Source organism: Pelobates fuscus, chromosome 4 (assembly GCF_036172605.1).
Source record: "Pelobates fuscus isolate aPelFus1 chromosome 4, aPelFus1.pri, whole genome shotgun sequence".
Lineage (NCBI taxonomy): Eukaryota > Metazoa > Chordata > Amphibia > Anura > Pelobatidae > Pelobates > Pelobates fuscus.
Window position 1 is genome coordinate 50,644,260 of NC_086320.1, and position 25,867 is coordinate 50,670,126.

The 25,867-nt window shown below is 43.1% G+C and overlaps 2 protein-coding genes across 2 annotated transcripts in view; both read right to left on the reverse strand.

Annotated features, from left to right (window-relative positions):
* Positions 1-3,788, reverse strand: part of LRP12 (LDL receptor related protein 12) — a 50,925-nt gene extending 47,137 nt beyond the window's left edge. Inside the window, exon 1 of the mRNA XM_063451165.1 lies at positions 3,444-3,788. Within this exon, the coding sequence (XP_063307235.1) occupies positions 3,444-3,513 (70 nt within the window). The 5' untranslated portion in view covers positions 3,514-3,788. The remainder of the gene's footprint in view (positions 1-3,443) is intronic.
* The window catches only part of DPYS (dihydropyrimidinase), a 359,961-nt gene that overhangs the window by 138,376 nt on the left and 195,718 nt on the right, over positions 1-25,867 (reverse strand). The window lies entirely within an intron of this gene.

A 25,867-nucleotide genomic window follows, 5' to 3' on the forward strand; every position in this document is an offset into this window, starting at 1 on the left:
AGGGTCCTCTTTAACCTATCGTTCCTGTAAGTTTTCAAAGCGCTACGGAACCTGTTGGCGCTATACAAATGGCAATAATAATAATAATAATAATAATAATAATAATAATAATAATAATGGTCTAGGTGCAATTTCCCTGTCCTCTTAACCCTGCAATTTTAATTATTGCTGTTTTTGAGGAACTGCAATAATTACATTGCTTGATTAAGACTGCCTCAAGTGGCAGACAGCAACTAGAGGTACTTCCTACTTGCTAGATGGCTTTTCGTCCCCGACACCCAGCATCAGTAAAAACCCTATAGGAAAGTATTGCAGCAATACTTTCCTATAAGGAGGGTCTAACGTGCTTGCAGTACTCATCACGCATGCACATTAGCATGGGTGACTGAGAGTTGGGGCTCTCTGATGGAGATTAGCAATGGAACCAGGTAAGTACAGTAAGGCATTTTTTAACTCTTACAGTGCGGAGAGAGAAAGAGTCAGAGGGAGCTATAGTGCTAGGAATATAACTTTGTATTCCTAGCACTATAGTATCTATTTAAAAGGGACTACAGCTTAAAGGGACACTATAGTCACCAGAACAACTACAGCTTATTGAATTTGTTCTGGTGAATAGAATCATTACCTTCAGGCTTTTTGCTGTAAGCACTGTCTTTTCAGAGAAAATGCAGTGTTTACATGACAGCCTAGTGATAACTTCACTGGCCACTCCTCAGATAGCTGAGAGATCCTTCCTTGGTCATGGCTGCCTAAAATGCATCCACACATTTAATGTCTCCTCCCTCTGCATGCAGACTATGAACTTTCCTCATAGAGATTTATTGATTCAATTCATCTCTATGAGGAGATGATTGGCCAGGGTTGTGTTTGAATTGTGCTGGCTCTGCCCCTGATCTGCCTCTTTCACAGTCTCAGCCAATCCTATGGGGAAGCATTGTGATTGGATCAGGCTACCATTTCTGCTGATGGGCAGGTCTAAAGGAAACAGGGACAAAGCAAGCAGCTCCAGACTTGAATACAAGTAAGATATTACTATATTTAGAGAGGCATGAGGGCACCAGGGTGGCTAGGTGGTGGTGTTAAGTCTATATAGTGCTCCTTTAATGTAGTTGTTCTGGTGTCTATGGTCTGTCCCTGCAGGGTTTTCAGTGTAAACACTGCCTTTTCAGAGACAAGGTAGTGTTTAAATTGCTGCCTAGTAACACCTCTAGTGGCAGGTTCTGTGTCTGCATACACTCCATAAAGACACTGAACTCTCCCCATAGATATCCATTAATTCAATGCATCTCTGTAAGGAAATGCTGATAGGCGCAACTCTGCGGTTTGTAATGCACAAACTTTAACAGTTTTGATCCCATCTCAATTAGCCATCGAGTTTATTAAACACCCCTTATAGTTAAACTGGGAACTGTCATGAATAGACAAGGAAATTGCAAACGTTATGCCAAAAAAAAAAAAAACCCCTCAACTGTAAAAGACCATTAGCATAATTTTTTTCTTATGCAACTATTTTGGCGTGATATTTTTAGTGGGAAATTTCTGACAATTCCATGTTTAGTTAACAGTAAATAACCCCTGTCAGAGTACTGTTACTCAACAAGATCAATATTTCACAGTGTACAATACAGTCATGCAGCACTGTGATATTAATTTAATATATTTAAAAAACATACACACGCTTTTTTCCTTAATTATCAGACACTGTTAAAAATTAATTTTACAGCTAACTAAAAAGACACCTCAAATGAAAGGAGCTCAGTTCAATCACCACTATATTTAGGTTATATTTTAGAGGATTAGCAAAACACAATATGTAGTTATTGCATATTCAAGAATGCTGTTTGCCAACAACAACCAAAACATAATGGTCATTCATTAAAGGACAACTGTAAACAAAGGTAAATTTGCACAAATAATTCAATATTTAAAACAATGAATTCCTTTGTTTCATTCACTATTAAGTTACAACATAAACCATTTTTTGTTAACCAAATGGGAAATTGTAAAGCTTACAATCTAAACAAAACAGCAGAACATATAAACACACACTCAAGTTATCCAAATGTGGTATTGCATTAAAATGTGTATTGAAAAGCTGACTGCCTAAACAGCCAAAAATATTATACAACAGAAACAGAGAAACTTTTTATACATCATATCTCGCACTCACCCCCATCATATCTGATACAATCATATCTCGCACTCACCCCCCATCATATCTGATACAATCATATCTTGCACTCACCCCCCATCATATCTGATACAATCATATCTTGCACTCACCCCCCATCATATCTGATACAATCATATCTCGCACTCACCCCCATCATATCTGATACAATCATATCTCGCACTCACCCCCATCATATCTGATACAATCATATCTCGCACTCACCCCCCATCATATCTGATACAATCATATCTCGCACTCACCCCCCCATCATATCTGATACAATCATATCTCGCACTCACCCCCCATCATATCTGATACAATCATATCTCGCACTCACCCCCCCATCATATCTGATACAATCATATCTCGCACTCACCCCCCCATCATATCTGATACAATCATATCTCGCACTCACCCCCCCATCATATCTGATACAATCATATCTCGCACTCACCCCCCCATCATATCTGATACAATCATATCTCGCACTCACCCCCCCATCATATCTGATACAATCATATCTCGCACTCACCCCCCATCATATCTGATACAATCATATCTCGCACTCACCCCCCATTATATCTGATATAATAATATCTCACACTCACCCCCATTATATCTGATATCATAATAATATCGCACACTCACCCCTCCATTATATCTGATATAATAATATCGCACACTCACCCCTCCATTATATCTGATATAATAATATCTCACACTCACCCCCCCATGATATCTGATATAATCTCACACTCACCCCCCCATGATATCTGATATAATCTCACACTCACCCCCCCATGATATCTGATATAATCTCACACTCACCCCCCCATGATATCTGATATAATCTCACACTCACCCCCCCATTATATCTGATATAATCTCACACTCACCCCCCCCCCATTATATCTGATATAATCTCACACTCACCCCCCCCCATTATATCTGATATAATCTCACACTCACCCCCCCCCATTATATCTGATATAATCTCACACTCACCCCCCCCCCATTATATCTGATATAATCTCACACTCACCCCCCCCCCATTATATCTGATATAATCTCACACTCACCCCCCCCCCATTATATCTGATATAATCTCACACTCATCCCCCCCCCCATTATATCTGATATAATCTCACACTCATCCCCCCCCCCCATTATATCTGATATAATCTCACACTCACCCCCCCCCCCATTATATCTGATATAATCTCACACTCACCCCCCCATTATATCTGATATAATAATATGTCATACTCACCAAGCAGGGTGACCAGCAGAAGGTGGTGCAATGAGACCCAGCCATGGAAATGTTTATTGTTCAGTCCCATGACAACTATGTAGGCTGGTGGCTATTAAAGACTAGGGGGGCAGTTCCAGGTAAATTCTAGCTGTGGGTGCTGGGAATCCTGATATTGGGCAGCAGCAACCCTGCTCTCTATACAGAGAACAAGGAGACCCTACAGGGGGGAGACATTACAGGAGAAGGGGGGGGGGGAGGAGAGGGGGGATTTAAATGGGTTATAAGAGACACATCCGGGACAGTGAGGGGAAAGAGGGACAAGTAAACCATTTAACAAAAAACTAAAATAAATAAAACAAAGACACAGAGGGGAGCAGGAGATGGGGGGGGGGGGAGGCTATACAGGGCTCCTGAGTGGGGGGGCAGTGGGTCTCCTGTTTAAAGGGCCAGCTGTGAGCAGTAAGCCAGCCGGGGGAGAGGGGAAGCCCTGAGGATGGCCATATGAAGGCTGCTCTGCGGGGAAACGAGGAGGGACCTTTACAGGAAGACACAGCATGGAGGGGGAGGCGCAGCGCCAGCCCACCCGTGACGCCAGCGCGCACGCACGCACTGCTCGCAGGGAGAAACGTCACTGCCCGTCTGCCCACACAAGCGCAAAGGCGCATGCGCGGCGGTGATGCTGATGCTGGCCGCGGGAGGGTTACTTTGTGCTGCGACGCGCACGCGCGTGGTGCCGGCAGTCGAGCGATACACTGCGCATGCGTGCTTTGTTCATGGTGTGCATGTGTCTCCCTCTGTGAGGGAGTGATGAGATACACTGCGCATGCGTGCTTTGTTGTTGCTCTGTGTTCATTGTGTGCATGTTGTCTCCTTGGGGGAGACAATGTGGGGGATTGGTGAGATGCTGCAGGTCATGGAATTGGTTTTAATAAAGATAGATAAATCTGCATTAATGTTAGTCACAAAACAATGGAGGTGCAGGTTTTGCTAGTTGTTTTAAGATATACCCCCAATGAAAATAGAAAATAATATAGTGGTCCTTTAAGGACACAAGCCATTTTTTGTTGTTTGTTTTCAACCGCAATATGCATCTCTGCCATTTATTGCACCAACACATACAGGGGCGGGCTGGGCCGGGGGGCAGGGAGGCAATTGCCCCCCAGGCCGCCCGAAATTCTTTTAGGACCGGCCGCGGCGGGCCGGCCCTTTAAATGCTGCAGCCGCCGAGCGCTCTGTAAAGAGCGCTCAAACGGCTGCAGCAGCTTTTCCCTACCCTCCCCTGTAGGTGGCCGAGCTGCACTCCGGTCCGCGGTCCCGGCCGGAGTGATAGGAAGGTGCACACTGAGTGTGCACTTCCTGTCAGTCCGGCCGGGTACAGGAAACAGAAACTCCTGTTTTCTGTTTCCTGTACCCGGCCGGACTGACAGGAAGGTGAACACTGAGCACCTTCCTATCACTCCGGCCGGGACCGCTCGGCCACCTACAGGGGAGGGGGTAAGAAGAAGGGGGGGGGAGAGTAAAAAGAGGGGAGGGGGGGAGAGTAAAAAGAGGGGAGGGAGGGGGGAGAGTAAAAAGAGGGGAGGGGGGAGAGTAAAAAGAGGGGAGGGGGGAAAGTAAGAAGAGGGGAGGGGGAGAGTAAGAAGAGGGGAGGGGGGAGAGTAAGAAGAGGGGAGGGGGAGAGTAAGAAGAGGGGAGGGGGAGAGTAAGAAGAGGGGAGGGGGAGAGTAAGAAGAGGGGAGGGGGGAGAGTAAGAAGAGGGGAGGGAGGGGGGGAGAGTAAGAAGAGGGGAGAGGGGGAGAGTAAGAAGGGGGGGTGAAAAGAGGGGAGGGGGGAGAGTAAAAAGAGGGGAGGGGGAGAGTAAAAAGAGGGGAGGGAGGGGGAGAGTAAAAAGAGGGGAGGGGGGAGAGTAAGAAGAGGGGAGGGTAGGGAGGGGGGAGAGTAAGAAGAGGGTAGGGGGGAGAGTAAGAAGAGGGGAGGGGGGAGAGTAAGAAGAGGGGAGGGGGGAGTAAGAAGAGGGGGAGAGTAAAAAGAGGGGAGGGAGGGGGGAGAGTAAAAAGAGGGGAGGGGGGAGAGTAAGAAGAGGGGAGGGAGGGGGGGAGAGTAAGAAGAGGGGAGGGGGGAGAGTAAGAAGAGGGGAGGGGGAGAGTAAGAAGAGGGGAGGGAGAGTAAGAAGAGGGGAGAGGGGGAGAGTAAGAAGGGGGGGTGAAAAGAGGGGAGGGGGGAGAGTAAAAAGAGGGGAGGGGGGAGAGTAAGAAGAGGGTAGGGGGGAGAGTAAGAAGAGGGGAGGGGGGAGAGTAAGAAGAGGGGAGGGGGAGAGTAAGAAGAGGGGGAGAGTAAAAAGAGGGGAGGGAGGGGGGAGAGTAAAAAGATGGGAGGGGGGAAAGTAAGAAGAGGGGAGGGGGGGAGAGTAAGAAGAGGGGAGGGGGGAGAGTAAGAAGAGGGGGAGAGTAAGAAGAGGGGAGGGAGGGGGAGAGTAAGAAGAGGGGAGGGAGGGGGGAGAGTAAGAAGAGGGGAGGGAGGGGGGAGAGTAAGAAGAGGGGGGGGAGGGGGGAGAGTAAGAAGAGGGGAGGGAGGGGGAAGAGTAAGAAGAGGGGAGGGGGGGGAGAGTAAAAAGAAGGGAGGGGGAGAGTAAAAAGAGGGGAGGGGGAGAGTAAAAAGAGGGGAGGGGGGAGAGTAAAAAGAGGGGAGGGGGAGAGTAAAAAGAGGGGAGGGGGAGAGTAAGAAGAGGGGAGGGAGGGGGGAGAGTAAGAAGAGGGGAGGGAGGGGGGGAGAGTAAGAAGAGGGGAGGGGGTGAGAGTAAGAAGAGGGGAGGGGACGAGAGTAAGAAGGGGGGAGGGGAGGGGGGAGAGTAAGAAGAGGGAAGGGGGGAGAGTAAGAAGAGGGGAGGGGGGAGAGTAAGAAGAAGGGGGAGTAAGAAGAGGGGAGGAGGGAGAGTAAAAAGAGGGGAGGGAGGGAGAATAAAAAGAGGGGAGGGGGGAGAGTAAGAAGAGGGGAGGGGGAGAGTAAGAAGAGGGGAGGGGGGAGAGTAAGAAGAGGGGGGAGAGTAAGAAGAGGGGAGGGAGGGGGAGAGTAAGAAGAGGGGAGGGAGGGGGGAGAGTAAGAAGAGGGGAGGGAGGGGGGAGAGTAAGAAGGGGGAGGGAGGGGGGGAGAGTAAGAAGAGGGGAGGGAGGGGGAAGAGTAAGAAGAGGGGAGGGGGGAGAGTAAAAAGAAGGGAGGGGGAGAGTAAAAAGAGGGGAGGGGGAGAGTAAAAAGAGGGGAGGGGGGAGAGTAAAAAGAGGGGAGGGGGAGAGTAAAAAGAGGGGAGGGGGAGAGTAAGAAGAGGGGAGGGAGGGGGGAGAGTAAGAAGAGGGGAGGGAGGGGGGAGAGTAAGAAGAGGGGAGGGGGTGAGAGTAAGAAGAGGGGAGGGGGTGAGAGTAAGAAGGGGGGAGGGGAAGGGGGAGAGTAAGAAGAGGGAAGGGGGGAGAGTAAGAAGAGGGGAGGGGGAGAGTAAGAAGAAGGGGGAGTAAGAAGAGGGGAGGAGGGAGAGTAAAAAGAGGGGAGGGAGGGAGAATAAAAAGAGGGGAGGGGGGAGAGTAAGAAGAGGGGAGGGGGGGAGTAAGAAGAGGGGAGGGGGGAGAGTAAGAAGAGGGGAGGGGGGAGTAAGAAGAGGGGAGGGGGGAGTAAGAAGAGGGGGGAGTAAGAGGGGCGGGGGGAGTAAGAAGAGGGAAGAGAGGGAGTAAGAAGAGGGGAGGGGGGATAATAAGAGGGGGGAGTAAGAAGAAGGGGAGATAAGAAAAAGAGGGGGGTAAGAAGAAGAAGGGGGGAGTAAGAACAAGAGTGGGGAGTAATTAGAAGAAGGGGGTAAGAAGAAGAGGGGGGGTAAGAAGAAGAGGGGGGAGTAAGAAGAAGAGGGGGGAGTAAGAAGAAGAGGGGGGAGTAAAAAGAAGAAGGGGTAAGAAGAAGAAGGGGTAAGAAGAAGAAGGGGGGTAAGAAGAAGGGGGGGGTAAGAAGAAGAAGGGGGTAAGAAGAAGAAGGAAGGGGTAAGAAGAAGAAGGGGGAGTAATAAGAAGAAGGGGGTAAGAAGAACAAGGGGGGAGTAAGAAGAACACAGGGAGGAGGGGGGGTAAGAAGAACACAGGGGGGTGAGAACACACAGAGGGAGGAGTGAGAAGAACACAGGGAGGGTGGAGGGGGGATGAGAAGAGCACAGGGAGGGTGGGTGAGTGTGAGAAGAGACCGCTAGGGGAGGGTGGGGGAGAGGAGAGACCACTAAGGGGCAGGGGAGAGCTCTAAGGGACAGAAGGGACAGCTCTATAGGACAGGGGGCAAGACAGGGAGCTCTTTAACACTACGCGCACACACACACACACACACAATGCATCCCTATACATACACAGAAACACACAATGCATCCCTATACATACACAGAAACAGAACATGCTTCCCTTACACACAGAGAAACACACAATGTATCCATTACACACACACACAATGCAACCCTTACACACAAAGACAATGCATCATTTGCACACATACACAGAAACATACACTGCAAACCCTTACACACACATGCAAGCACACACACTGTTTTTCTTACATACACACAGAAACACAATGCATCTCTTACACTCAATGCACACACATACAGACACACACCTTGCATCCCTTATGCATACAAACACAGATTCACACAATGCATCCCTCACACACAACCAGAAACACATAATACATCCCTTATACACAAATACACACTGCTTCCACTACACACAAACACACTGCATCACCTGCACAAACTGGTATCTCTATACACTACATACCATAAGCACACATATTAGATAACACATAACACATACCCTACACACTCCACTCCCTGTGAGCGAGCTCATGGGTGGGTGGAACATATAAGTGGACTTATGAGTGGGCTTTATGGGCATACTCACCGTCAGGCACTGGAGCCCAGACCTTGAGCTGTGTAAGAGGCCCCCAAAAAATGGAGCTGCTTCCAATTCTCCCAGAACGTTGAACTTTGTGACCACAGTTGCAAACAGCCTCCAGAGGTCCTGTTCTACACCAGACCAGTGGAGCCAAACTGCAGCCCATCATCATCCTCATCTAATTGTAAGTAGGCAATCTAGTATATTATTAGTGACACTAATCTATAATTTACCTCACATTAAAGGGACACTATAGCTTAATGAAGTGGTTCTGGTGTCTATAGCTGGTCCCTGCAGGCTTTTTAATGTAAACACACACTGTGTGCATCACTGGCGTTAGTTCATATGGCAGATCATATGGGTGGAGCATTGTGATGTCACATGGGGGGGGGGGTGGCGCAATGGGCCACTTGACTGGTTTTGCCCCCCAGGCCTAAGGCTGCCAGCCCTCCCCTGAACACATATGATATACCGTTTTTTAGAGGGCGAACAGGGCTTTATTTTGAAGTCACATTTTTAATAATTATCATTTATTACAAAACAAGATGCAAAATAATGCGGGAAAAAATAATCATTTTTTTTCCCCAAGCTTTGGCAATAATAACGTTTGCATAATATGTCCAGTTTAGGAAAAGTCATTCAAAATCAATTCAGTTATGTGTCTTGATTTATAGAGTACATAATATGTGTAGGATTTCAGTTTATTTTGGAAGTTACAGGTCACAAACTACAAGGACTAAAATAAAATGTCACTGTTTTGTATGTTTGTCTTGGAAGTTTAATACCCATAACAGAAAACAAAATTGCCACGCAAACATATATATATATATATATAGAAAGTAGACACCACAGATTTAGATTTAGAGGTAAGTGTAGGATATGGTTAGGGTTGGGTTATGATAAGGGTTAGATGTAGGGTGAATGCTGGGTGTGGGTTTAGCGATAGGGATAGTATAGGATGAAAGGATCACTATAGTGTCAGGAAAACAAACTCGTTTTGCTGACACTATATCGTCCTTAGGACCCACCCTCAGGGTCCATCACCCTTGGTGCTGAAGGGATTAACCCCTTAAGACCGCAGCCAAATGTACAAGTTGTAATCCCAAAAAAAACTTAAACAAAAACTGGAATTTGCGCTATATGTCTGTCCAACCGTAATTCACCTCTTTCATATTAAATGCACCCCCCATTATTATATATAATTTTATTCAGGGGAAACAGGGCTTTCGTTTAACATCAAATATTTAGGTATGGAACATAATTTAATATGAAAAAAATATTAAATAATGGGAGAAAATAAGAATTTTTTAAATTGTTTTAGTTCTACGTGACATTTTAAGTGTGAATGTCAAAATACTGTTTGCTTTTACTGCAATACAATACACATATTTGTATTCAGCGATGTCTCACGTGTAAAACAGTACCCCCTATGTTCAGGTTTTATGGTGTTTTGGTGTTTTGGGAAGTTACAGGGTCAAATATAGCGTGTTACATATTTCAGTTTTTTCACATTGAAATTCGCCAGATTGGTTATGTTGCCTTTGAGACCATATGGTAGCCCAGGAATAAGAATTACCCCCATGATGGCATACCATTTGCAAAAGTAGACAACCCAAGGTATTGCAAATGGAGTATGTGCAGTCTTTTTTAGTAGCCACTTGGTCACAAACACTGGCCAAAGTTAGTGTTAATATTTGAAAATGCAAAAAACTAATTTGAACACAATTTTTTTTTTTATTATTATTATTTATTTTTGGAGTGCTTGAAAGTATAACAAGTGGGCTCGTCATGCCCCAACAGCATTTACAAGCATATAACCAGACATATGTTAACAGTTGGTCAGCATGTGGAAAATTAAGCACAATTTTTGTAAAGCAACATTTACCAATTTAGCATCAAAACATGTATTACCATGACAAGAGTTAGGTGCACGTTTTTTTTTTTTTTTTTTTAAAGGATAACAGGATATGAACGTATGGTCAGTTATAAAAGGTTGTGCATATTGGTAATTGTGGTAGGCATGTGAATGTAAAACAAAAGCGCTTAAACTTTGCCATTATAATCAATTGGGTTAGCATGCTAGGCAAATTATTAAGAAGTATAAAGTACCTGGAGCACATGAGATTTAAACAGATCCACGGAATTCTCGGACATGGCATTTACAGTGATTTTAAATCGTTAACAGGCTTATAGACTTAATGTAATGTAAGAGCCTGTTTGACTGGCAGCAGAAACTCGGTGTGCTCACTCGTTACATCTGGTTAGTGTACCCGTGTTGCGCTCAAGAGAGAGGGTTGTGAGTTAGCATAGCCTGGCTGACAGGGAGGCAGCTGGGAACACAGAAGGATATATAGGGGTAAAGTGTACCCTAACAATCATGCAGTAGCAAACTATGGTTCACATTATATCTAGGCATAGAAAGTAGTGGTTTTGGAGGCTGCAGAATAGTCCAGGTGGTGTCCGTTGTAGCCAAGGCGGGTTCTGAGTGGTATCCGCCGTGTCTTCACAGCATGCGAGTTCCCCTTCAGCCGATACCCAGCGTAGGGAAGGGAGTTAGTGAGGCATGTAAGTCCCGCTGGGGCAAACCAGGGTCCAGCTGCGTGGGTCCCGGCTTTGGGTCTGCCGACCTAGTGCTGTGGAGATCTGCATATATGTTGCAAGTAGATGGTGCCCCTGTCAGAGACTCCCTGGATCTTCGTAGATTTGTCAGGATCCAGTGTTGTGAGGGAGGTCTGCCTCTCAGCGGTTTCACCGTGGGTCTCGGCTTCATGCGGAATCTAGTGAGAACCTGTAGGATCTTTCTGGTTGGTCCTGCTGCTTGTTTCAATTGTGCTGGTTTGCAGCTAGGCGGGAAAGGTCTCCGTCTTCGGCGCCATCTTCGGGTTCCCTTCGGACGGGGACCAGCGTGGTTGCAGCAGGGAGGTGCGGGACGTTCTTCGGGTGAGTATACAGATGTTTTAGTCTGTCCGCTCTGCTAGCCAATTTCTCCCAGAAGGCATTGAATATAGCATTAAGCCTTGCCAGGGTGTTGCACTCTTCTTTGCTGCTGTTGTGAGCACGTGCTGTCCGCCATTGCGCAAGCCTTTGTAGCTAGAGGCTGCTGGTTTGGCTCTGCTGTTTGTGTCCGTTGTGTCCAGGCTGCTTTGAGGGGTTGGACCGGGATCACCCCCACCGGTCCTGAGGGGGGGGAGCGGGCAGTCAGTGGCTGTGTACCCCCGGCGCATGGGCGAGGAGAACGGCCGTCTCCCCTCAGCTCAATCCGCTGCAGGCTGCAGCGTGCCACCTCGGGTTCACAATTGCGGGAAACTCTAGTGTTTGGTATCAGGCGATTCACCAGGGTGCCCTTAACTTGGGTAGCACACCCCGGCATTGTTTTGGGCTTTATGTCCGTGAGTATTTCCCTATAATCAGCATGAGTAGTGGGAGCCCCTCCACCATGCGACTGTTCAGCTTGCAGGTTAGGCCCCGCCCCCAAATTTTGGCCAGTGTTTGTGACTAAGTGGCTACTAAAAACAACTGAACATACCCTATTTGCAATACCCTGGGTTGTCTACTATTGCAAATGGTATGCCATCATGGGGATAATTTTCATTCCTGGGCTACCATACGGTTTCAAAGGCAACCTGGCGAATTTTAATGTGAAAAAACTGAAACGCAAACCTTATATTTGACTCTGTAACTTTTGAAAACACCATAAAACCTGTAAATGAGGGGTACTGTTATACTCAGGAGACTTCGCTGAACACAAATATTAGTGTTTCAAAACAGTAAAACGTATCACAACAATTATATCGTCAGTTGTGTGTGAAAAATGCAAAAAATGTCACTGTCACTGACGATATCGTTGTTGTAATATATTTTACTGTTTTGAAACACTAATATTTGTGTTCAGCGATGTCTTCCGAGTAAAACAGTACCCCCCATGTACAGGTTTTATGGTGTCTTGGAAAGTTACAGGGTTAAATATAGTGCTAGAAAATTTAATTCCCTGAACTTTCGGCCTGGGTTGGCAGGCAGGTCCTGCAAATTGTAATTAATGAAATTACCTAATTATGTTAAATTATTACATAAATATATACGTAGAATTATTATATATATATGAGTGTATATATATATGTATATAATTTATTATTTTTATTTATATATAGGTATATATATATATATAGTGATATATACGTATATACTTATGTATATAAATATATATATTTATTCGTTCTACATGTATTTTGATATCAATATATATATATTAATTTTAAAATACAGTTAGAACTAAATGACGCATGTTTATATATTTTTTATCTATTTATTTTTTATTATTTTTTTAATTTTATTTTTTAACATATTTATATATTTATTTATTTTTTATTATATATAAATATATATATCATGAAAATTATATATATATATTTAATCAATATCGTACGTGTATTTTGATATTAATATATTTATATAATTATGTATATATTAATATTAAAATACACGTAGACAGTGTATGTGTATTTATGTGTATATGTGTATATGTGTATATATATACTTAGATCATATATATAATAAATATATATATGATCTAAGTATATATTATTTAATTTTACACTTATTTAACACGTTTCATTTATTTTTCAGACAGCAGGGGGAGTACCTGTCATTACAGGCACTCCCCCTGCTGGCATTGACATGGACGGCTATGCCGTCCATGTGATCGCGGGGTCCTCGCAAGGACCTCGCGATCACATGGCCCTGGGGGGTCGAAGAGGACAGAGGGGGACTCCCTGGGTTCCCAGGTAAGTCCCCCATACCGCGATCGCCGGCGTGGGATCGCCGGCGACCGGGTAAGTACATCAGATCACAGGGCGTTCTATGCCGTCCTGGGGCGTTTAGAGCCACCAAAATAAGGACGGCATAGAACGTCCTGCGGTCTTAAGGGGTTAAAACCCTTTCAGTTACTTACTTTGGAGCGGAATGCACATGCACGGCAAGAGCCACGCGCGCATTCAAACAGTCCATAGGAAAGCATTTCTCAATGATTTCCTATTAACGTTCTGCACGCTGGATGCGAATTTTGCATCCAGCATTGTCAGAAGCGCCTCTAGCGGCTGTCAGGAAGACAGCCACTAGAGGTTGGATTAACCCTGCAAGGTAAACATAGCAGTTTCTCTGAAACTGCTATGTTTACATCTGAAGAGTGAAAACCTGGGCGACCTGGCACCCAGACCACTTCATTGAGCTGACGTGGTCTGGGTGACTTTAGTGTCCCTTTAAGGATAAGATTTGGGTAGGCATATGGTTAGTTGCAAGCATTAGGGAAATGTGTAACAGTTATTATAAACAAAAATGTGAAAATAATATATTTTTCTCTTTTTATTTGTTCTCAATTTTTTAACATTTTATTCACACATAATGTTGTGTTAGTTATACAAATAGGATATTAAATGAAAGTCCTTTCTGTACTTTAAAAAACAATATATAATATGTATGGAAGCACCCCAAGAGATACCCTGAAATTACAGTGGAGCAAACCTATATCTTAAATTCAAGGTTTGTTTTGGTTTGGACAATTGCCCCTTTTTTTAAGGGGTTAAACTAGAAGAAATGTGTGTAGAAATTAGTCTGTGAAAATAGGATACATCCTTATTGTTCTACATTACAATGTAGTTGTATAATTTATTGTAAATCAGTCACCAAAATCTTCTCAGAACAAGCCCCCAGTCACACCACTAAAATGAAAATGGCCCTCTTTGTCAATTCAAATTGTTGGGAGGTATGTAATAAATATATGTGATGTTATCATTAGGAAGTTTATTAGTAGAATTGGATAACTGGAAGTGGAACGAGTAGGCACATTCTATTAAAGACTCGTCCTCTTCACTGGAGGATGCCAGAGGCATATGACAAACACTGTTTAGTCAAAACGTGTTTTGCTGGGAGAGGCCAGCCAGTGGTGAGATACTAAATATTAGTTTTGCTCTATCTCTACCTTTTATCTGGCACTGCCTTGTTTTTATTGTATTTTTTTTATTGTAATAAAATATTTTTAGAGCTATCTGCTGGTGCCTGGTTGGTTCATGTTTACCTTTCCTGACTATCTGGGCCAGTGAAGAGAGGACACCTACGCTGTATTTATGGAGCCTCTCAATGTCTGACAGGACCATGGACCATGTGAGTGGTTCTTATTATTATATAGAAGGACTTTTTTTTATCTGTTTTTATTTTGTGTGGTATATTACAGTAAACATTGTTTTACCCTCAAAATGTTATGTTTATTTTTTATGTATTTTGTATCCTGCATTTTATTTTATTAATCTAAAAGAACCTCCACATCTACCTACATATATCCTTGGTTGGGATCATGCCACCCAAGCTGATATCGTTGAGTTGTTTTATATATTTTTTTAAAAGTACAATTGTTTTAAACGGTGAGCACTATATCTCGTTTTCTTCCTTTCATATGCTGTTTACATTGTGAACATCAAAAGAGGACATCTCCAGATTTATCCTTGATTGGGGTTCGTACCGCTCAGAGCCCTATCTAAGAGCTGATTGGAAGCGCTCTCCTTGTGAGTGTATTTTACCTTAATTTTACCTAATACATTGTATATACTGGATTACACTATTGATGGTTTATTTTGTGTTTTATTTCATATGAGACACCAACAACAGAATTCTTCATCTGCACTAAAGTTTTGTCTATTTAAACACTAAGGAGGATAAGAGACTGACCTTCAATAGGTTCAAGAGACACTATCTTCAATAGGTTCTTATCTAAAAAAAAATACTTTTTTGCTGGGACTCTTTAATATTGTTATAGCTCAATAGTTTTATATATAATATTGTACATACATATCCAAATATGATTATTTAGTATTTCGTATTTGGCACAGTCTATTTTTTCTGTATTTTTTCCTTGTTCCTCTTGGGTTATTAGGGTACCCAATAACAGACATTCTTCTTCTGCCTTTGGAGTTAGCACTGTATCTCCCCTTCTATTTTCCCTGGTTCTTATTATCAGCCTATTTTACTATACTGTTAGATATATGCTACACTATATGCTATACTATGAGATCTTGCAGTTCCTCTTTTTTTTTATATAATTTTTTTGTCTTTTTGATCCATCATTTTCCCTATTGTTTTTAAAGAGAAACTATGGTGCTAGGAAAACAAAGACCCCTCTCCCACATGCCCCCCCACCCCTTCCCTATTCCCCTGTGGTGTTGAAGGGGTTAAAAAAAAAACGTTATCACTTACCTGATTCCAGCGCCAAAGTCCCTCTGAGCTGTTTCAGGCTCCGCCTCCGCTCCTCCTCCTCCTCCTCCTCCACGATAGCATTAAGACTTCTCCCACCTGAAAGCATTGTATAATGCTTTCCTATGGGGTTTTGGGTTACGCTGGATGTCCTCATGCAAAGCGTGAGGACGTGCAGCGTCAGTTAGGCGACCAAAAGTCGACTAACCACCCGGAAGTATACAGCCACTAGAGGTGGAGTTAACCCTGCAGTGTAAGTATTGCAGGTTATCAAAAACTGCAATAATTACCATTGCGGGGTTAAGGGGCATGGGACACTGCACCCAGACCACTTCAATGAACTGAACTGGTCTGGGTCCTTATAGTGTCCCTTTAGGGAAAGTATTTTCATTTATTTTCCTCTGTTTATTTTTTGGACAGGTTTATTTTTGTTTTGCACTGTGCACACTTTACACTGTTTGCTTGTTTACCTTATTATGTACTGTTGTTGTGAGAGCCATGTTATTTTTTAGGGCTGCACGGGCGCCTGAGCACTTTTTATTAAAAAAAATAAATAATAGTTTATTATACCAATTAGGGGTGTGCATGGGAAAAAATTTCGGTTCGGTTTGGCATTCAGAAATTCGAAACTTCGGCAATTCGGAACTTCGGCAATTCGGAACTTCGGGACTTCGGCACTTCCGTTCGGCACTTCGGAACTTCGACACTTTGAAATTTCGTCATATCGGGACTTTGGCACTTCTAGACTTATCTTGCAGCCACTTAGTAGATATTAGGGAGTTATCTACCAAAAGGCCCACGGTATTAGGGAGTTATTTACCAAAAGGCTGAAAGACCTAAATTGGTCTTTCAGCCAAATTTACTAATACTAAGTAAAAATTACTTAGTATTAGTAAATTTTGCCCCTACTTGCTATACCGCGAGAAGGGGCATGTCTATTAAACAGTGAGGCTGCTCACTGTTAAAAAACAAAACAAAACGTGGGCCCCCCACCCGTGCAGTGCAAGTGGGGGCTTTTAAACAGGGGGAACCTGTTGTCTTCCCCCCAGGCCCCCACCCCTGAGCAGCGGGTGGGGGCCCTAAAGTAAAATAATGGGGGGACACCTACTGTCCTTCCCTCTGGCCCCCACCCCTGAGCGGCAGGTGGGGGCCCTAAATTAGAATAAGTGTGGGCACCTATTTTCCTCTGCCCTGGCCCCCACCCCTGAGCGGCGGGTGGGGACCCTAAATACCAGTAGGGAGGGGGGACCTAATGTCCTCCCCCTTGGCCCCCACTCCTGAGCGGTGGGTGGGGGCCCTAAATACCAATAAGGGGGGGACCTATTGTCCTCTCCCCTGGCCTCCACCCCTGAGCGGCGGGTGGGGGCCCTAAATAAAAATATACCCCCCAGGTGACTAGGGGTCCCCAATCCCCTAGTCGCCCCCTCCCCAAAAAAATATTTAGTGAGGGGGGACCAATAACTAGGTACCTGAAAAAAAAACTTACCATTTGAGGTCTTCTTTTTTCTAACATCTTATTTCAGCCCCAAAAAAGGCCAAATAAAAATTCATAATAACCGACGCACTTTAAAAAACAAACAAAAAACCAGAGCGCAAAAAAAATAATCCATCTTCACCCATGGAGGACGCTGCCCCGCCCTGCAATTAGGCTCACAGCACTCTGGTTGGTAGGTTTAAGCCATTTAAGCTCTGACAGGTAAATGAAGGGCCTGACAGGTAAGTCTCTACATTTACCTGTCACAGCACTCTGATAGGTTAGCTTGAAATCCAGCCAATCAGAGTGTTCTGTGTCATTTTACACAGCGTGGGAAAGTTCTTTGGAATGTTCCCACGCTGTGTAATTTGACTCATAACAACACTCTGATTGGTTACTTACATAGCAATTATGGTCCAAGACAAAACATCATAGTGTAAATTTTATAACATTTCCAGAAATGCTTTCTGTGCAGCCCTGAGCCAGAATGCCCCTCCAGTGGCCATCTAAGGAGTGGCCACTTGGAGGTGTCCCTAGGGGCAATGTAAACACTGCCTTTACATTAAGCTGTAGTTGTTCTGGTGACTATAGTGTCCCTTTAAGAGAGGTTGCCCTCGAGGGCGATATCCTATAGGTTACCAGCATGTACCATGTATTCCCTTTTGTGGTACTGGATTGTCGGTTTGACCATGATAATAAGCGGAACATGTACAAACTTCGTATTGCTTGCGTCTTTGACAATGACCATACAAACAGTGTTTAGGGCCCTACCGAGTGCATCATTGTCAAATTTTGTTTTGTTATGTCTTACAAGTGGTGTTTATATACAGTCCCCATATTATCAGTTAACATCATTATGTCCATACATTAAAACAGTGAAGTGAATCCCCTATATGATCTTGACGAATAATTGTAAATTATTTAACCCAAAAGATATTGTAGCTGAATTAGCAAGTTATTATAGGAAACTTTATAATTTAACGGAAGACTCAAATATATTACAGCCTTCTGGCTCTGAAATAGAGAAATTTTTTGAGGAAATAGATCTTCCTAAAATTTCAGTGAGTCAACAACAGATGTTGGTGGAGCCATTTATAGAAGACGAAATAAGCAAAGCTATATTGGCTCTTCCCAAACATAAAGCACCAGGGCCAGATGGTTTTTCTAACTATTATTATATCAAAATGGAACCGATCTTGACACCATTTCTTACGAAGCTTTTTAATAGCTTTAAAACACCAAATGCGATACCGCCGGAAATGTTAGAGGCATTTACAGTAACCCTTCCTAAGCCTGGTAAATCACCAACAGAATGCGATAACCTCAGGCCCATTTCACTCCTAAATGTAGATATAAAAATATATGCTAAAGTATTGGCATCTCGAATAAAACCGATCCTATTGGGGCTTATTTCAGAGGAGCAAGCTGGTTTTGTTTCAGGTAGACAAGTAGAGGATAATACAAGACATTATATTAATCTTATAGAATGGGCAAACATTAATAATCACCAAGGGATTTTGCTTGCTTTAGATGCTGAAAAGGCGTTTGATCGTTTGAATTGGGGTTATATGGAGCATGTCCTCCAGAAATACAATTTTCCACAATGCTTTGTGAACAATATTATGGCATTATACTCAAAACCATCAGCGAAGGTTATGAATACTGGTTTTATATCCTCTAAATTTGAGATCTCAAATGGAACACGGCAGGGGTGCCCACTTTCCCCATTATTTTTTATAATAACCTTAGAGCCTTTGATTAGACACATAAAACAACATGCAGGTATATGTGGGTTAAATACCCCGATTGGGGAACAAAAATTAGCTATTTTTGCTGATGATGCACTTTTATTTGTATCAAAACCTAAAGAATCATTACCATATTTAGTAAAACTGTTGGAAAGATTTAGCATGATCTCCTATTATAAAAAATAATGTTAAAAAAAACCCAGGCGTTACCGTTGGGTGTACCTAAAGCAGAGATAAATCAATTAGCAGTGTACTTACTCGTTCGATTGGCGCAAAGATTTTCTAACATACCTGGGGATTATACTTACTAAAACAAGCTCTCTTTTAATTAAGCACAATCATATTCCTGTATTACATAAATTAAAAGATCAGTTAGAAAATTGGGGGACTTTGGGGACATCTTGGTTAGGGCGTGTACATAAAATTAAAATGATGGTCTTACCCCATATATTGTATCTTTTTCAAACTATTCCTGTGGCTGTGCCAAAAAATGTATTAAAAAAATTTCAACATATGTTTAACTCATATATATGGAAAAAAAAAAAACGCCAAGGGTGGCAGCTAGGCTTACAGAGCTTCCATATCTACAAGGCGGATTGGGTATTCCTAATATTATTAAATATTATCAGGCATCTATGTTGTCCTATGCTTTGGCAGTACTTTTTCGTTTAAATTCACCAGTATGGTTAAAACTGGAACAAGCTTGCGCTAAACCCTATTTAATAGAAAAGCCTTTATGGAAGACCTTAATGAATGGGTCAATAGGCAAAAACATGCTTTTTATGACAAAATTAATGCTCTATCATTGGTCAAAATGGACTCCTAAATTGCTAAAAGGTGTAAAGCTATTAGTCTTAGCACCATTATATGTAATAAAGTACTTTATACAAGATTTAAATTTGAATACTTGGGAAACTAATGGCATTAGTAAAGTGCATATGTTATATAATGAGGTAGGGCTCAAATCATATCCGAGTTTGCCCTTCCGAATAAAGAGGTATTTTCGTATTTAATTTTTGGTTAGAAAATAAGCTGTTAAAATTAGATATGGCCTTAGTGACTTGGTTGGGTAAATTCTGTTTGAACCCTAATATGGAGAGTAAACCTCTTTCAATATGCTATAAAAGCCTTTTATATGTAAATGGGGAAGAAAAGTTGCCTTATATGATAATATGGGAACGAGACCTATTAAAAACCTTTGATCTATCCCATTGGTATCAAACTATAAAAATTACTAAACAAATATCTCACAGCCTTACATATTGGGAAGCTTATAGCAAAATATTAATGCGTTGGTACTTAGTTCCCGCAAAAGTGTCTCGAATGTATGAAGCTACCTCTGACAGGTGCTGGAGGTGTTAAAGGGAGAAGGGAACTTTATTACATATTTTTGGGGGATGCTCTCGTCTTGTACAGTTTTGGAACGATGTTAAATTATTAATTCAAATTTTAATGGATACAGTGATACCAAATTTCCCTGAGTTCTATCTTTTACACATATACCAAGAGTGGAGTCGAATAAAAAATAATGTAGTTATTATTCATATATTAATCGCTGCAAAAATAAGCATTGCTCAAAATTGGAAAAAAACAATCCCACCAAATATCTTGGAAGTGCAGGAAAGAGTAGACAAGATGTATCAATATGAGAGAATAGTAAATAAAATAGAAGGAAGAGAAGGTGGCCATGAAAAAGCATGGCAAGATTGGTTAGCATATAGGTGTAAGGTATAAATAGAGGTTATAGCAAAAGGAGGAATAAACTAAAACAGATATGAGGTTAAAGCGTGTACATTATTGCATATTAATGAATAATTGATAGGGTATGACTGCAAAGTTAAAAGATTTAAGTAAAAAATTGTTAAAACTGTTAAAACAGGAAGAATATGCTGAGCATTCCGCTTGTGAGTAAGAACTAATTGTCAATGTCAATTATTTTTACTTTGAATACTTGTATAAGTTGAATATAAGGATTATAAATTAAATTAAGGCAATAGCAAAGAAAAGCAAAATTGAATTTATTTTATTTACCGTATATACTCGAGTATAAGCCGACCCGAATATAAGCCGAGGCCCCTAATTTTACCCCAAAAAACTGGGAAAACTTATTGACTCGAGTATAAGACTAGGGTGAGAAAAGCAGCAGCTACTGGTAAATTTCTAAATAAAATTAGATCCTAAAAAAAATATATTAATTGAATATTTATTTACAGTGTGTGTATAATGAATGCAGTGTGTGTGTATGAATGCAGTGTGAGTGTATGAATGCAGTGTGAGTGTATGAATGCAGTGTGTGTATGAGTGCAGCGTGTGTGTATGAATGCAGCGTGTGTGTATGAATGCAATGTGTGTATGAATGCAGTGTGTGTATGAGTGCAGTGTGTGTGTATGAATGCAGTGTGAGTGTATGAATGCAGTGTGAGTATGAATGCAGCGTGTGTGTATGAGTGCAGCGTGTGTGTATGAGTGTAACGTGTGTATATGAATGCAGTGTATGAGTGCAGTGTGTGTGTATGAGTGCAGTGTGTGTGTGTGTGTGTGTGTGTGTGTGTGTTGCAGAGCCTTGGTGGGGGGTGGGCAATTTTTTTATTCTTTTCATTGTTTTTATTATTATTTATTATTATTTTTATTTATTTAATTTAATTATTATTATTATTGTATTATTATTTATTATTTAATTATTATTATTGTTTTATTATTACTAATTTTTTTTTTTCGTCCCCCCTCCCTGCTTGATATATGGCAGGGAGGGGGGGCTCTCCTTCCCTGGTGGTCCAGTGGCATTGGCAGTGGGGGGGGGAGGGGGGCTGGCAGAGCTGTAACTTACCTCTCCTGCAGCTCCTGTCAGCTCCCTCCTCCTCCTCCTCGCCGTCCGTGCAGCTCCCTCTGTCAGCTCCCAGTGTAAGTCTCGCGAGAGCCGCGGTTCTCGCAAGACTTACAGTGGGAGCTGACCGAGGTGCTGAACGGACGGCGCGGAGGAGGAGAGAGCTGACAGGAGCTGCAGGAGAGGTAAGTTACAGCTCTGCCAGCCCCCACAGCCCCTGTCTGTATTATGGCAATGCAAATTGCCATAATACAGACTATTGACTCGAGTATAAGCCGAGTTGGGGTTTTTTAGCACAAAAAATGTGCTAAAAAACTCGGCTTATACTCGAATATATACGGTATGTATTTTTATTTTATTTAATTTATGTTATTGTGTTTTATTATTGTTTATAACTTATGTTGTTTTTTCTGTGTATGTAAGAAATAAAAATTAACAATGAAAAACAAACAAAAAAAACAGTGAAGTGGTACGATAGTGGTTGACATTAGAACTCAGACCTGATGTTAGCTAGTGCACCGACAGAGAGGGCCACACCGCTCTGAGTTAGAGTTGTGAGGTTACATAGTCCCCACACAAGGATCCCCGCTCAGGAGGTCCAGGTGCGGGGAAACTCCTCTCCCCGGAGCTCCCCTCTGTGCATGTTTATGCATGTAAAGTGGCCATGGGAAAAAGTATAGGTAGGAAATAAGTATGAGAACACAGATGAGATGGGTATTATACAGGGAGATGATTAAGGGTCGGAAAGGAGGAGAGGAAGGGGGTCGCCAGGCCTGTATTCCCTTTTCCTGGTCTGTACGAAATCTGGGGGTTCTTATGGGGACCCAAATTTCCCATTTTTTCTCAAACCCCTTGATTGTTCCCCACACCCTCGCGGTTAAGTCATCCATGAGGCATGCATCTTTTATTTTGGCTATTACTGCTGCCATGGAGGTAGTGTATGGCTTTACCGAAGCTTGTGCCATCGTTCTCCGGGCAGCAAAGGTGATTTTGTATACCAGCTTTTGCTCGTGTCTGGTCCGAAAGTAAGTTTTTAATGTTCTTTTGAAATAACTGAGATTGCGTGAGAGCCTAATGGAGCAGGGAAGGGAGTTTCATAGCAATGACGCAGCCCAAGAGAACTCTTGAAAGCATGTGTCAGAGGTGCAAGTACAAACAGAGAATAGATGCAGATCTTCGGCAGAGCGTCGGGCCCTGGAGAGGACATGCTTGTGTATAAGTGAGGATAGGTAGGTAGAAGCAGCGTTATGTAGAGACTTGTAAGCAAAGGCCATTATTATAAATTGAGTCGTAAATCTTATGGAAAGCCAGTGTAAGGACTGTCAGAGGGGGTGGCATGGGAGGTGCGGTCAGACAGGAAGATGAGCCTTGAATACATTATGGACTGTAACAGGACCAGCTTGGAACATGTAAGACCACTGGGATTGCAGTATTCAAGATGAGCGAAAACAGCGTGGACCAGCACCTTGACCACGCCTGCTGTTTGCTAGGGGAGGATGCAAGCTATTTTTTTTTAGATAAAAGCAGCAGGATTTGGCAAGTGACTGGACTTGAGGGGTGGAGGAAAGTTTGGAGTAAAATAGAACACCTAAGCAGCAAATCAGCATGGTAGAGCTGATGGTAGTACCATTGACATGCACGCAGGCAGACACAGCAATAGCAACACTCGAGGGAAGAAAAGCCAAGAAGTTCTGTTTTGAACAAGTTTTTTAAGATAATGAGCAACCATCCAGTTGGAAATAGCAGAGAGGTAGTCACAGACAGAAGTTAACAGGGATGGCAAGAGATCAGGAGAGGACATGATTTGCATGCCAGTCACATAGAAATGATATTGGAAGCCAAGAGAGCTGAGGAGTTTACCATGGGAGGCAGTAAAGATCTTTAACAGTAGGAGACCAAGTACAGAACCTTGGGAAACGCCGACAGAGAGAGGTTTCAGAGAAGAGGAAGAGCCAGTAAAAGAAACACTGAAAAATAGCTGGGAAAGGTAGGAGGAGAACCAGGAAAGAGCAGAGTCTCATAGACAGAGTTTACGGAGGATGAGAAGTTCTTGATGATCAACAGTTATGAAAGCAACAGAAAGGTCAAGGATTATTTGGAGACAGTAGTGACAGGGTCGATGCAAGGATTTCTGCTGCCCTAGGCAAAGATCCATTTTGCCACCCCTTGATGCCACTCACTGACAGACACTCACTGACAGACACACACACACACACACACGCACACACTCACTGACATACACTCAATCACTGACAGACACACACACACAGACACTCACTGACAGACACACACACACTCACTGACAGACATACACTTACTCACTGACACACACACACACACACAGAAACTTACTGACAGACATTCACTCACTGACACTCACACTCACTTACAGACATACACACACACACTCACTGACAGACATACACTCACTCAGACACTCACTGACAGACACACTCACACACACACTTACTGACAGTCATACACTCACTCAGACACTCACTGACAGACATGCACTAACTCACTGACAGACATACACACACACACTCACTCACTGACACACACACATACACTCACTGATAGACATACACTCACTCACTGACAGACACACACACACACTTATTGACAGACAGACACACTCACTGACAGACAGACATACACTCACTCACTTACAGACACACACACTTACTGACACACATACACTCACTGACAGACATACACTCACTGACAGACATACACTCACTCACTGACAGACACACACACACTCACTCACTCACTCACTGACACACACACACACACACTTACTGACAGACGAACACACACTTACTGACCGACATTCACTTACTCAGACACTCATTGACAGGCACACACTCACTGACAAACACACACACACACTTATTGACAGACAGACACAGTCACTGACAGACAGACATACACTCACTCACTTACAGACACACACACACACTTACTGACACACATACACTCACTGACAGACATACACTCACTGACAGACATACACTCACTGACGGACACACACACACTCACTGGCAGACAGACACACACACACACGCACACACACACACACTTAGGCTCCCAGCATCACAGGGGGCGCCCAAGGGAGGATTGAGAAGCTGCAAGAAGGGCCTCCTTTGCCACCTGCCTGCTCCGCCCCCCTCACTGCGGCCCAAGACAGGGTGTGTGTGTATGTCCCAGTGGACGCCCACAGCAGGCCGGCGTCATAGGCGAATGCCTAGTTCGCCTAATGGAGGCGCCAGCCCTAAGCAATTAAATCATTGGATACTCTGGTCAGGGCAGTTACCACAGAGTGATGAGCGCAGAAACCATATTGAAGCAGGTCGAGTAGAGAGTTGTATTCAAATAAGTTGGTCAATTTAGCGTACATAACTCTCTTGAGGATCTTGGAGGCAAACGGTACTTGCAAGATAGGCCGGTAATGGGATAGGGAGTTAGGGTCCAGGTTGGGCTTTTATAGAATTGGGTGATGGTTGTGTTGTTGAAGGGTGAAGAAATTATGCCAGAAGTGGAAGAGATTAAATATTTTAGTGAGGGGCAGAGAAAGAGACAGAGCACAAGTGAGATGTGAGGGAATATGGTCAAGGGAACAAGTGGTGCAGCTGGAAGACCAAAGTAGAGCAGAAACTACTGCTAGTGTAGCGGTTGTAAGTGAGTATAAAACAGAGGAGGGTGTGGGATTGGGGTAAGTATTGGCAGGGGATAGGAGAGCAATTAGAGATCTCTTTCCTGATGACAGAAATCTTCCAAGTGAAGTGCACTGCAATGTTTGTAGCCGTCACGTTAGTAGGAAGTGGATCATCAACATGGTGTAGAAGAGAGTTAACAGTGTGAAAGAGGAGTGGTTATGAGAGTATAAAGCAGTTTTCTTTTGCGGAGGAAAGAGCAAAACTAGCGTGGCATAAATTTATAGTGGAGGAAGTCAAAAACAGAATGAGACTCTCTCCAGCAGGATTCAGCAGTTCTTGAGCATTTTTGGAGTTAACGAATCAGCTTAATACAGCATGGGACAGGTGTGGAGTTTATAAATATAGGTTTAGATTTATTCTGATGTAGAGTTTATAAATATAGGTTTAGATTTATTCTAATGTAGAGTTTACAAATATAGGTTTAAGTTGTATTCTAATTTCATTTAAAGGTTTGGTGTCAGAATGTGATCATAGAACGTTAGGACTTAAGGTGTGGTTTTAGAAGGACTTAGGTCAATGCACAGT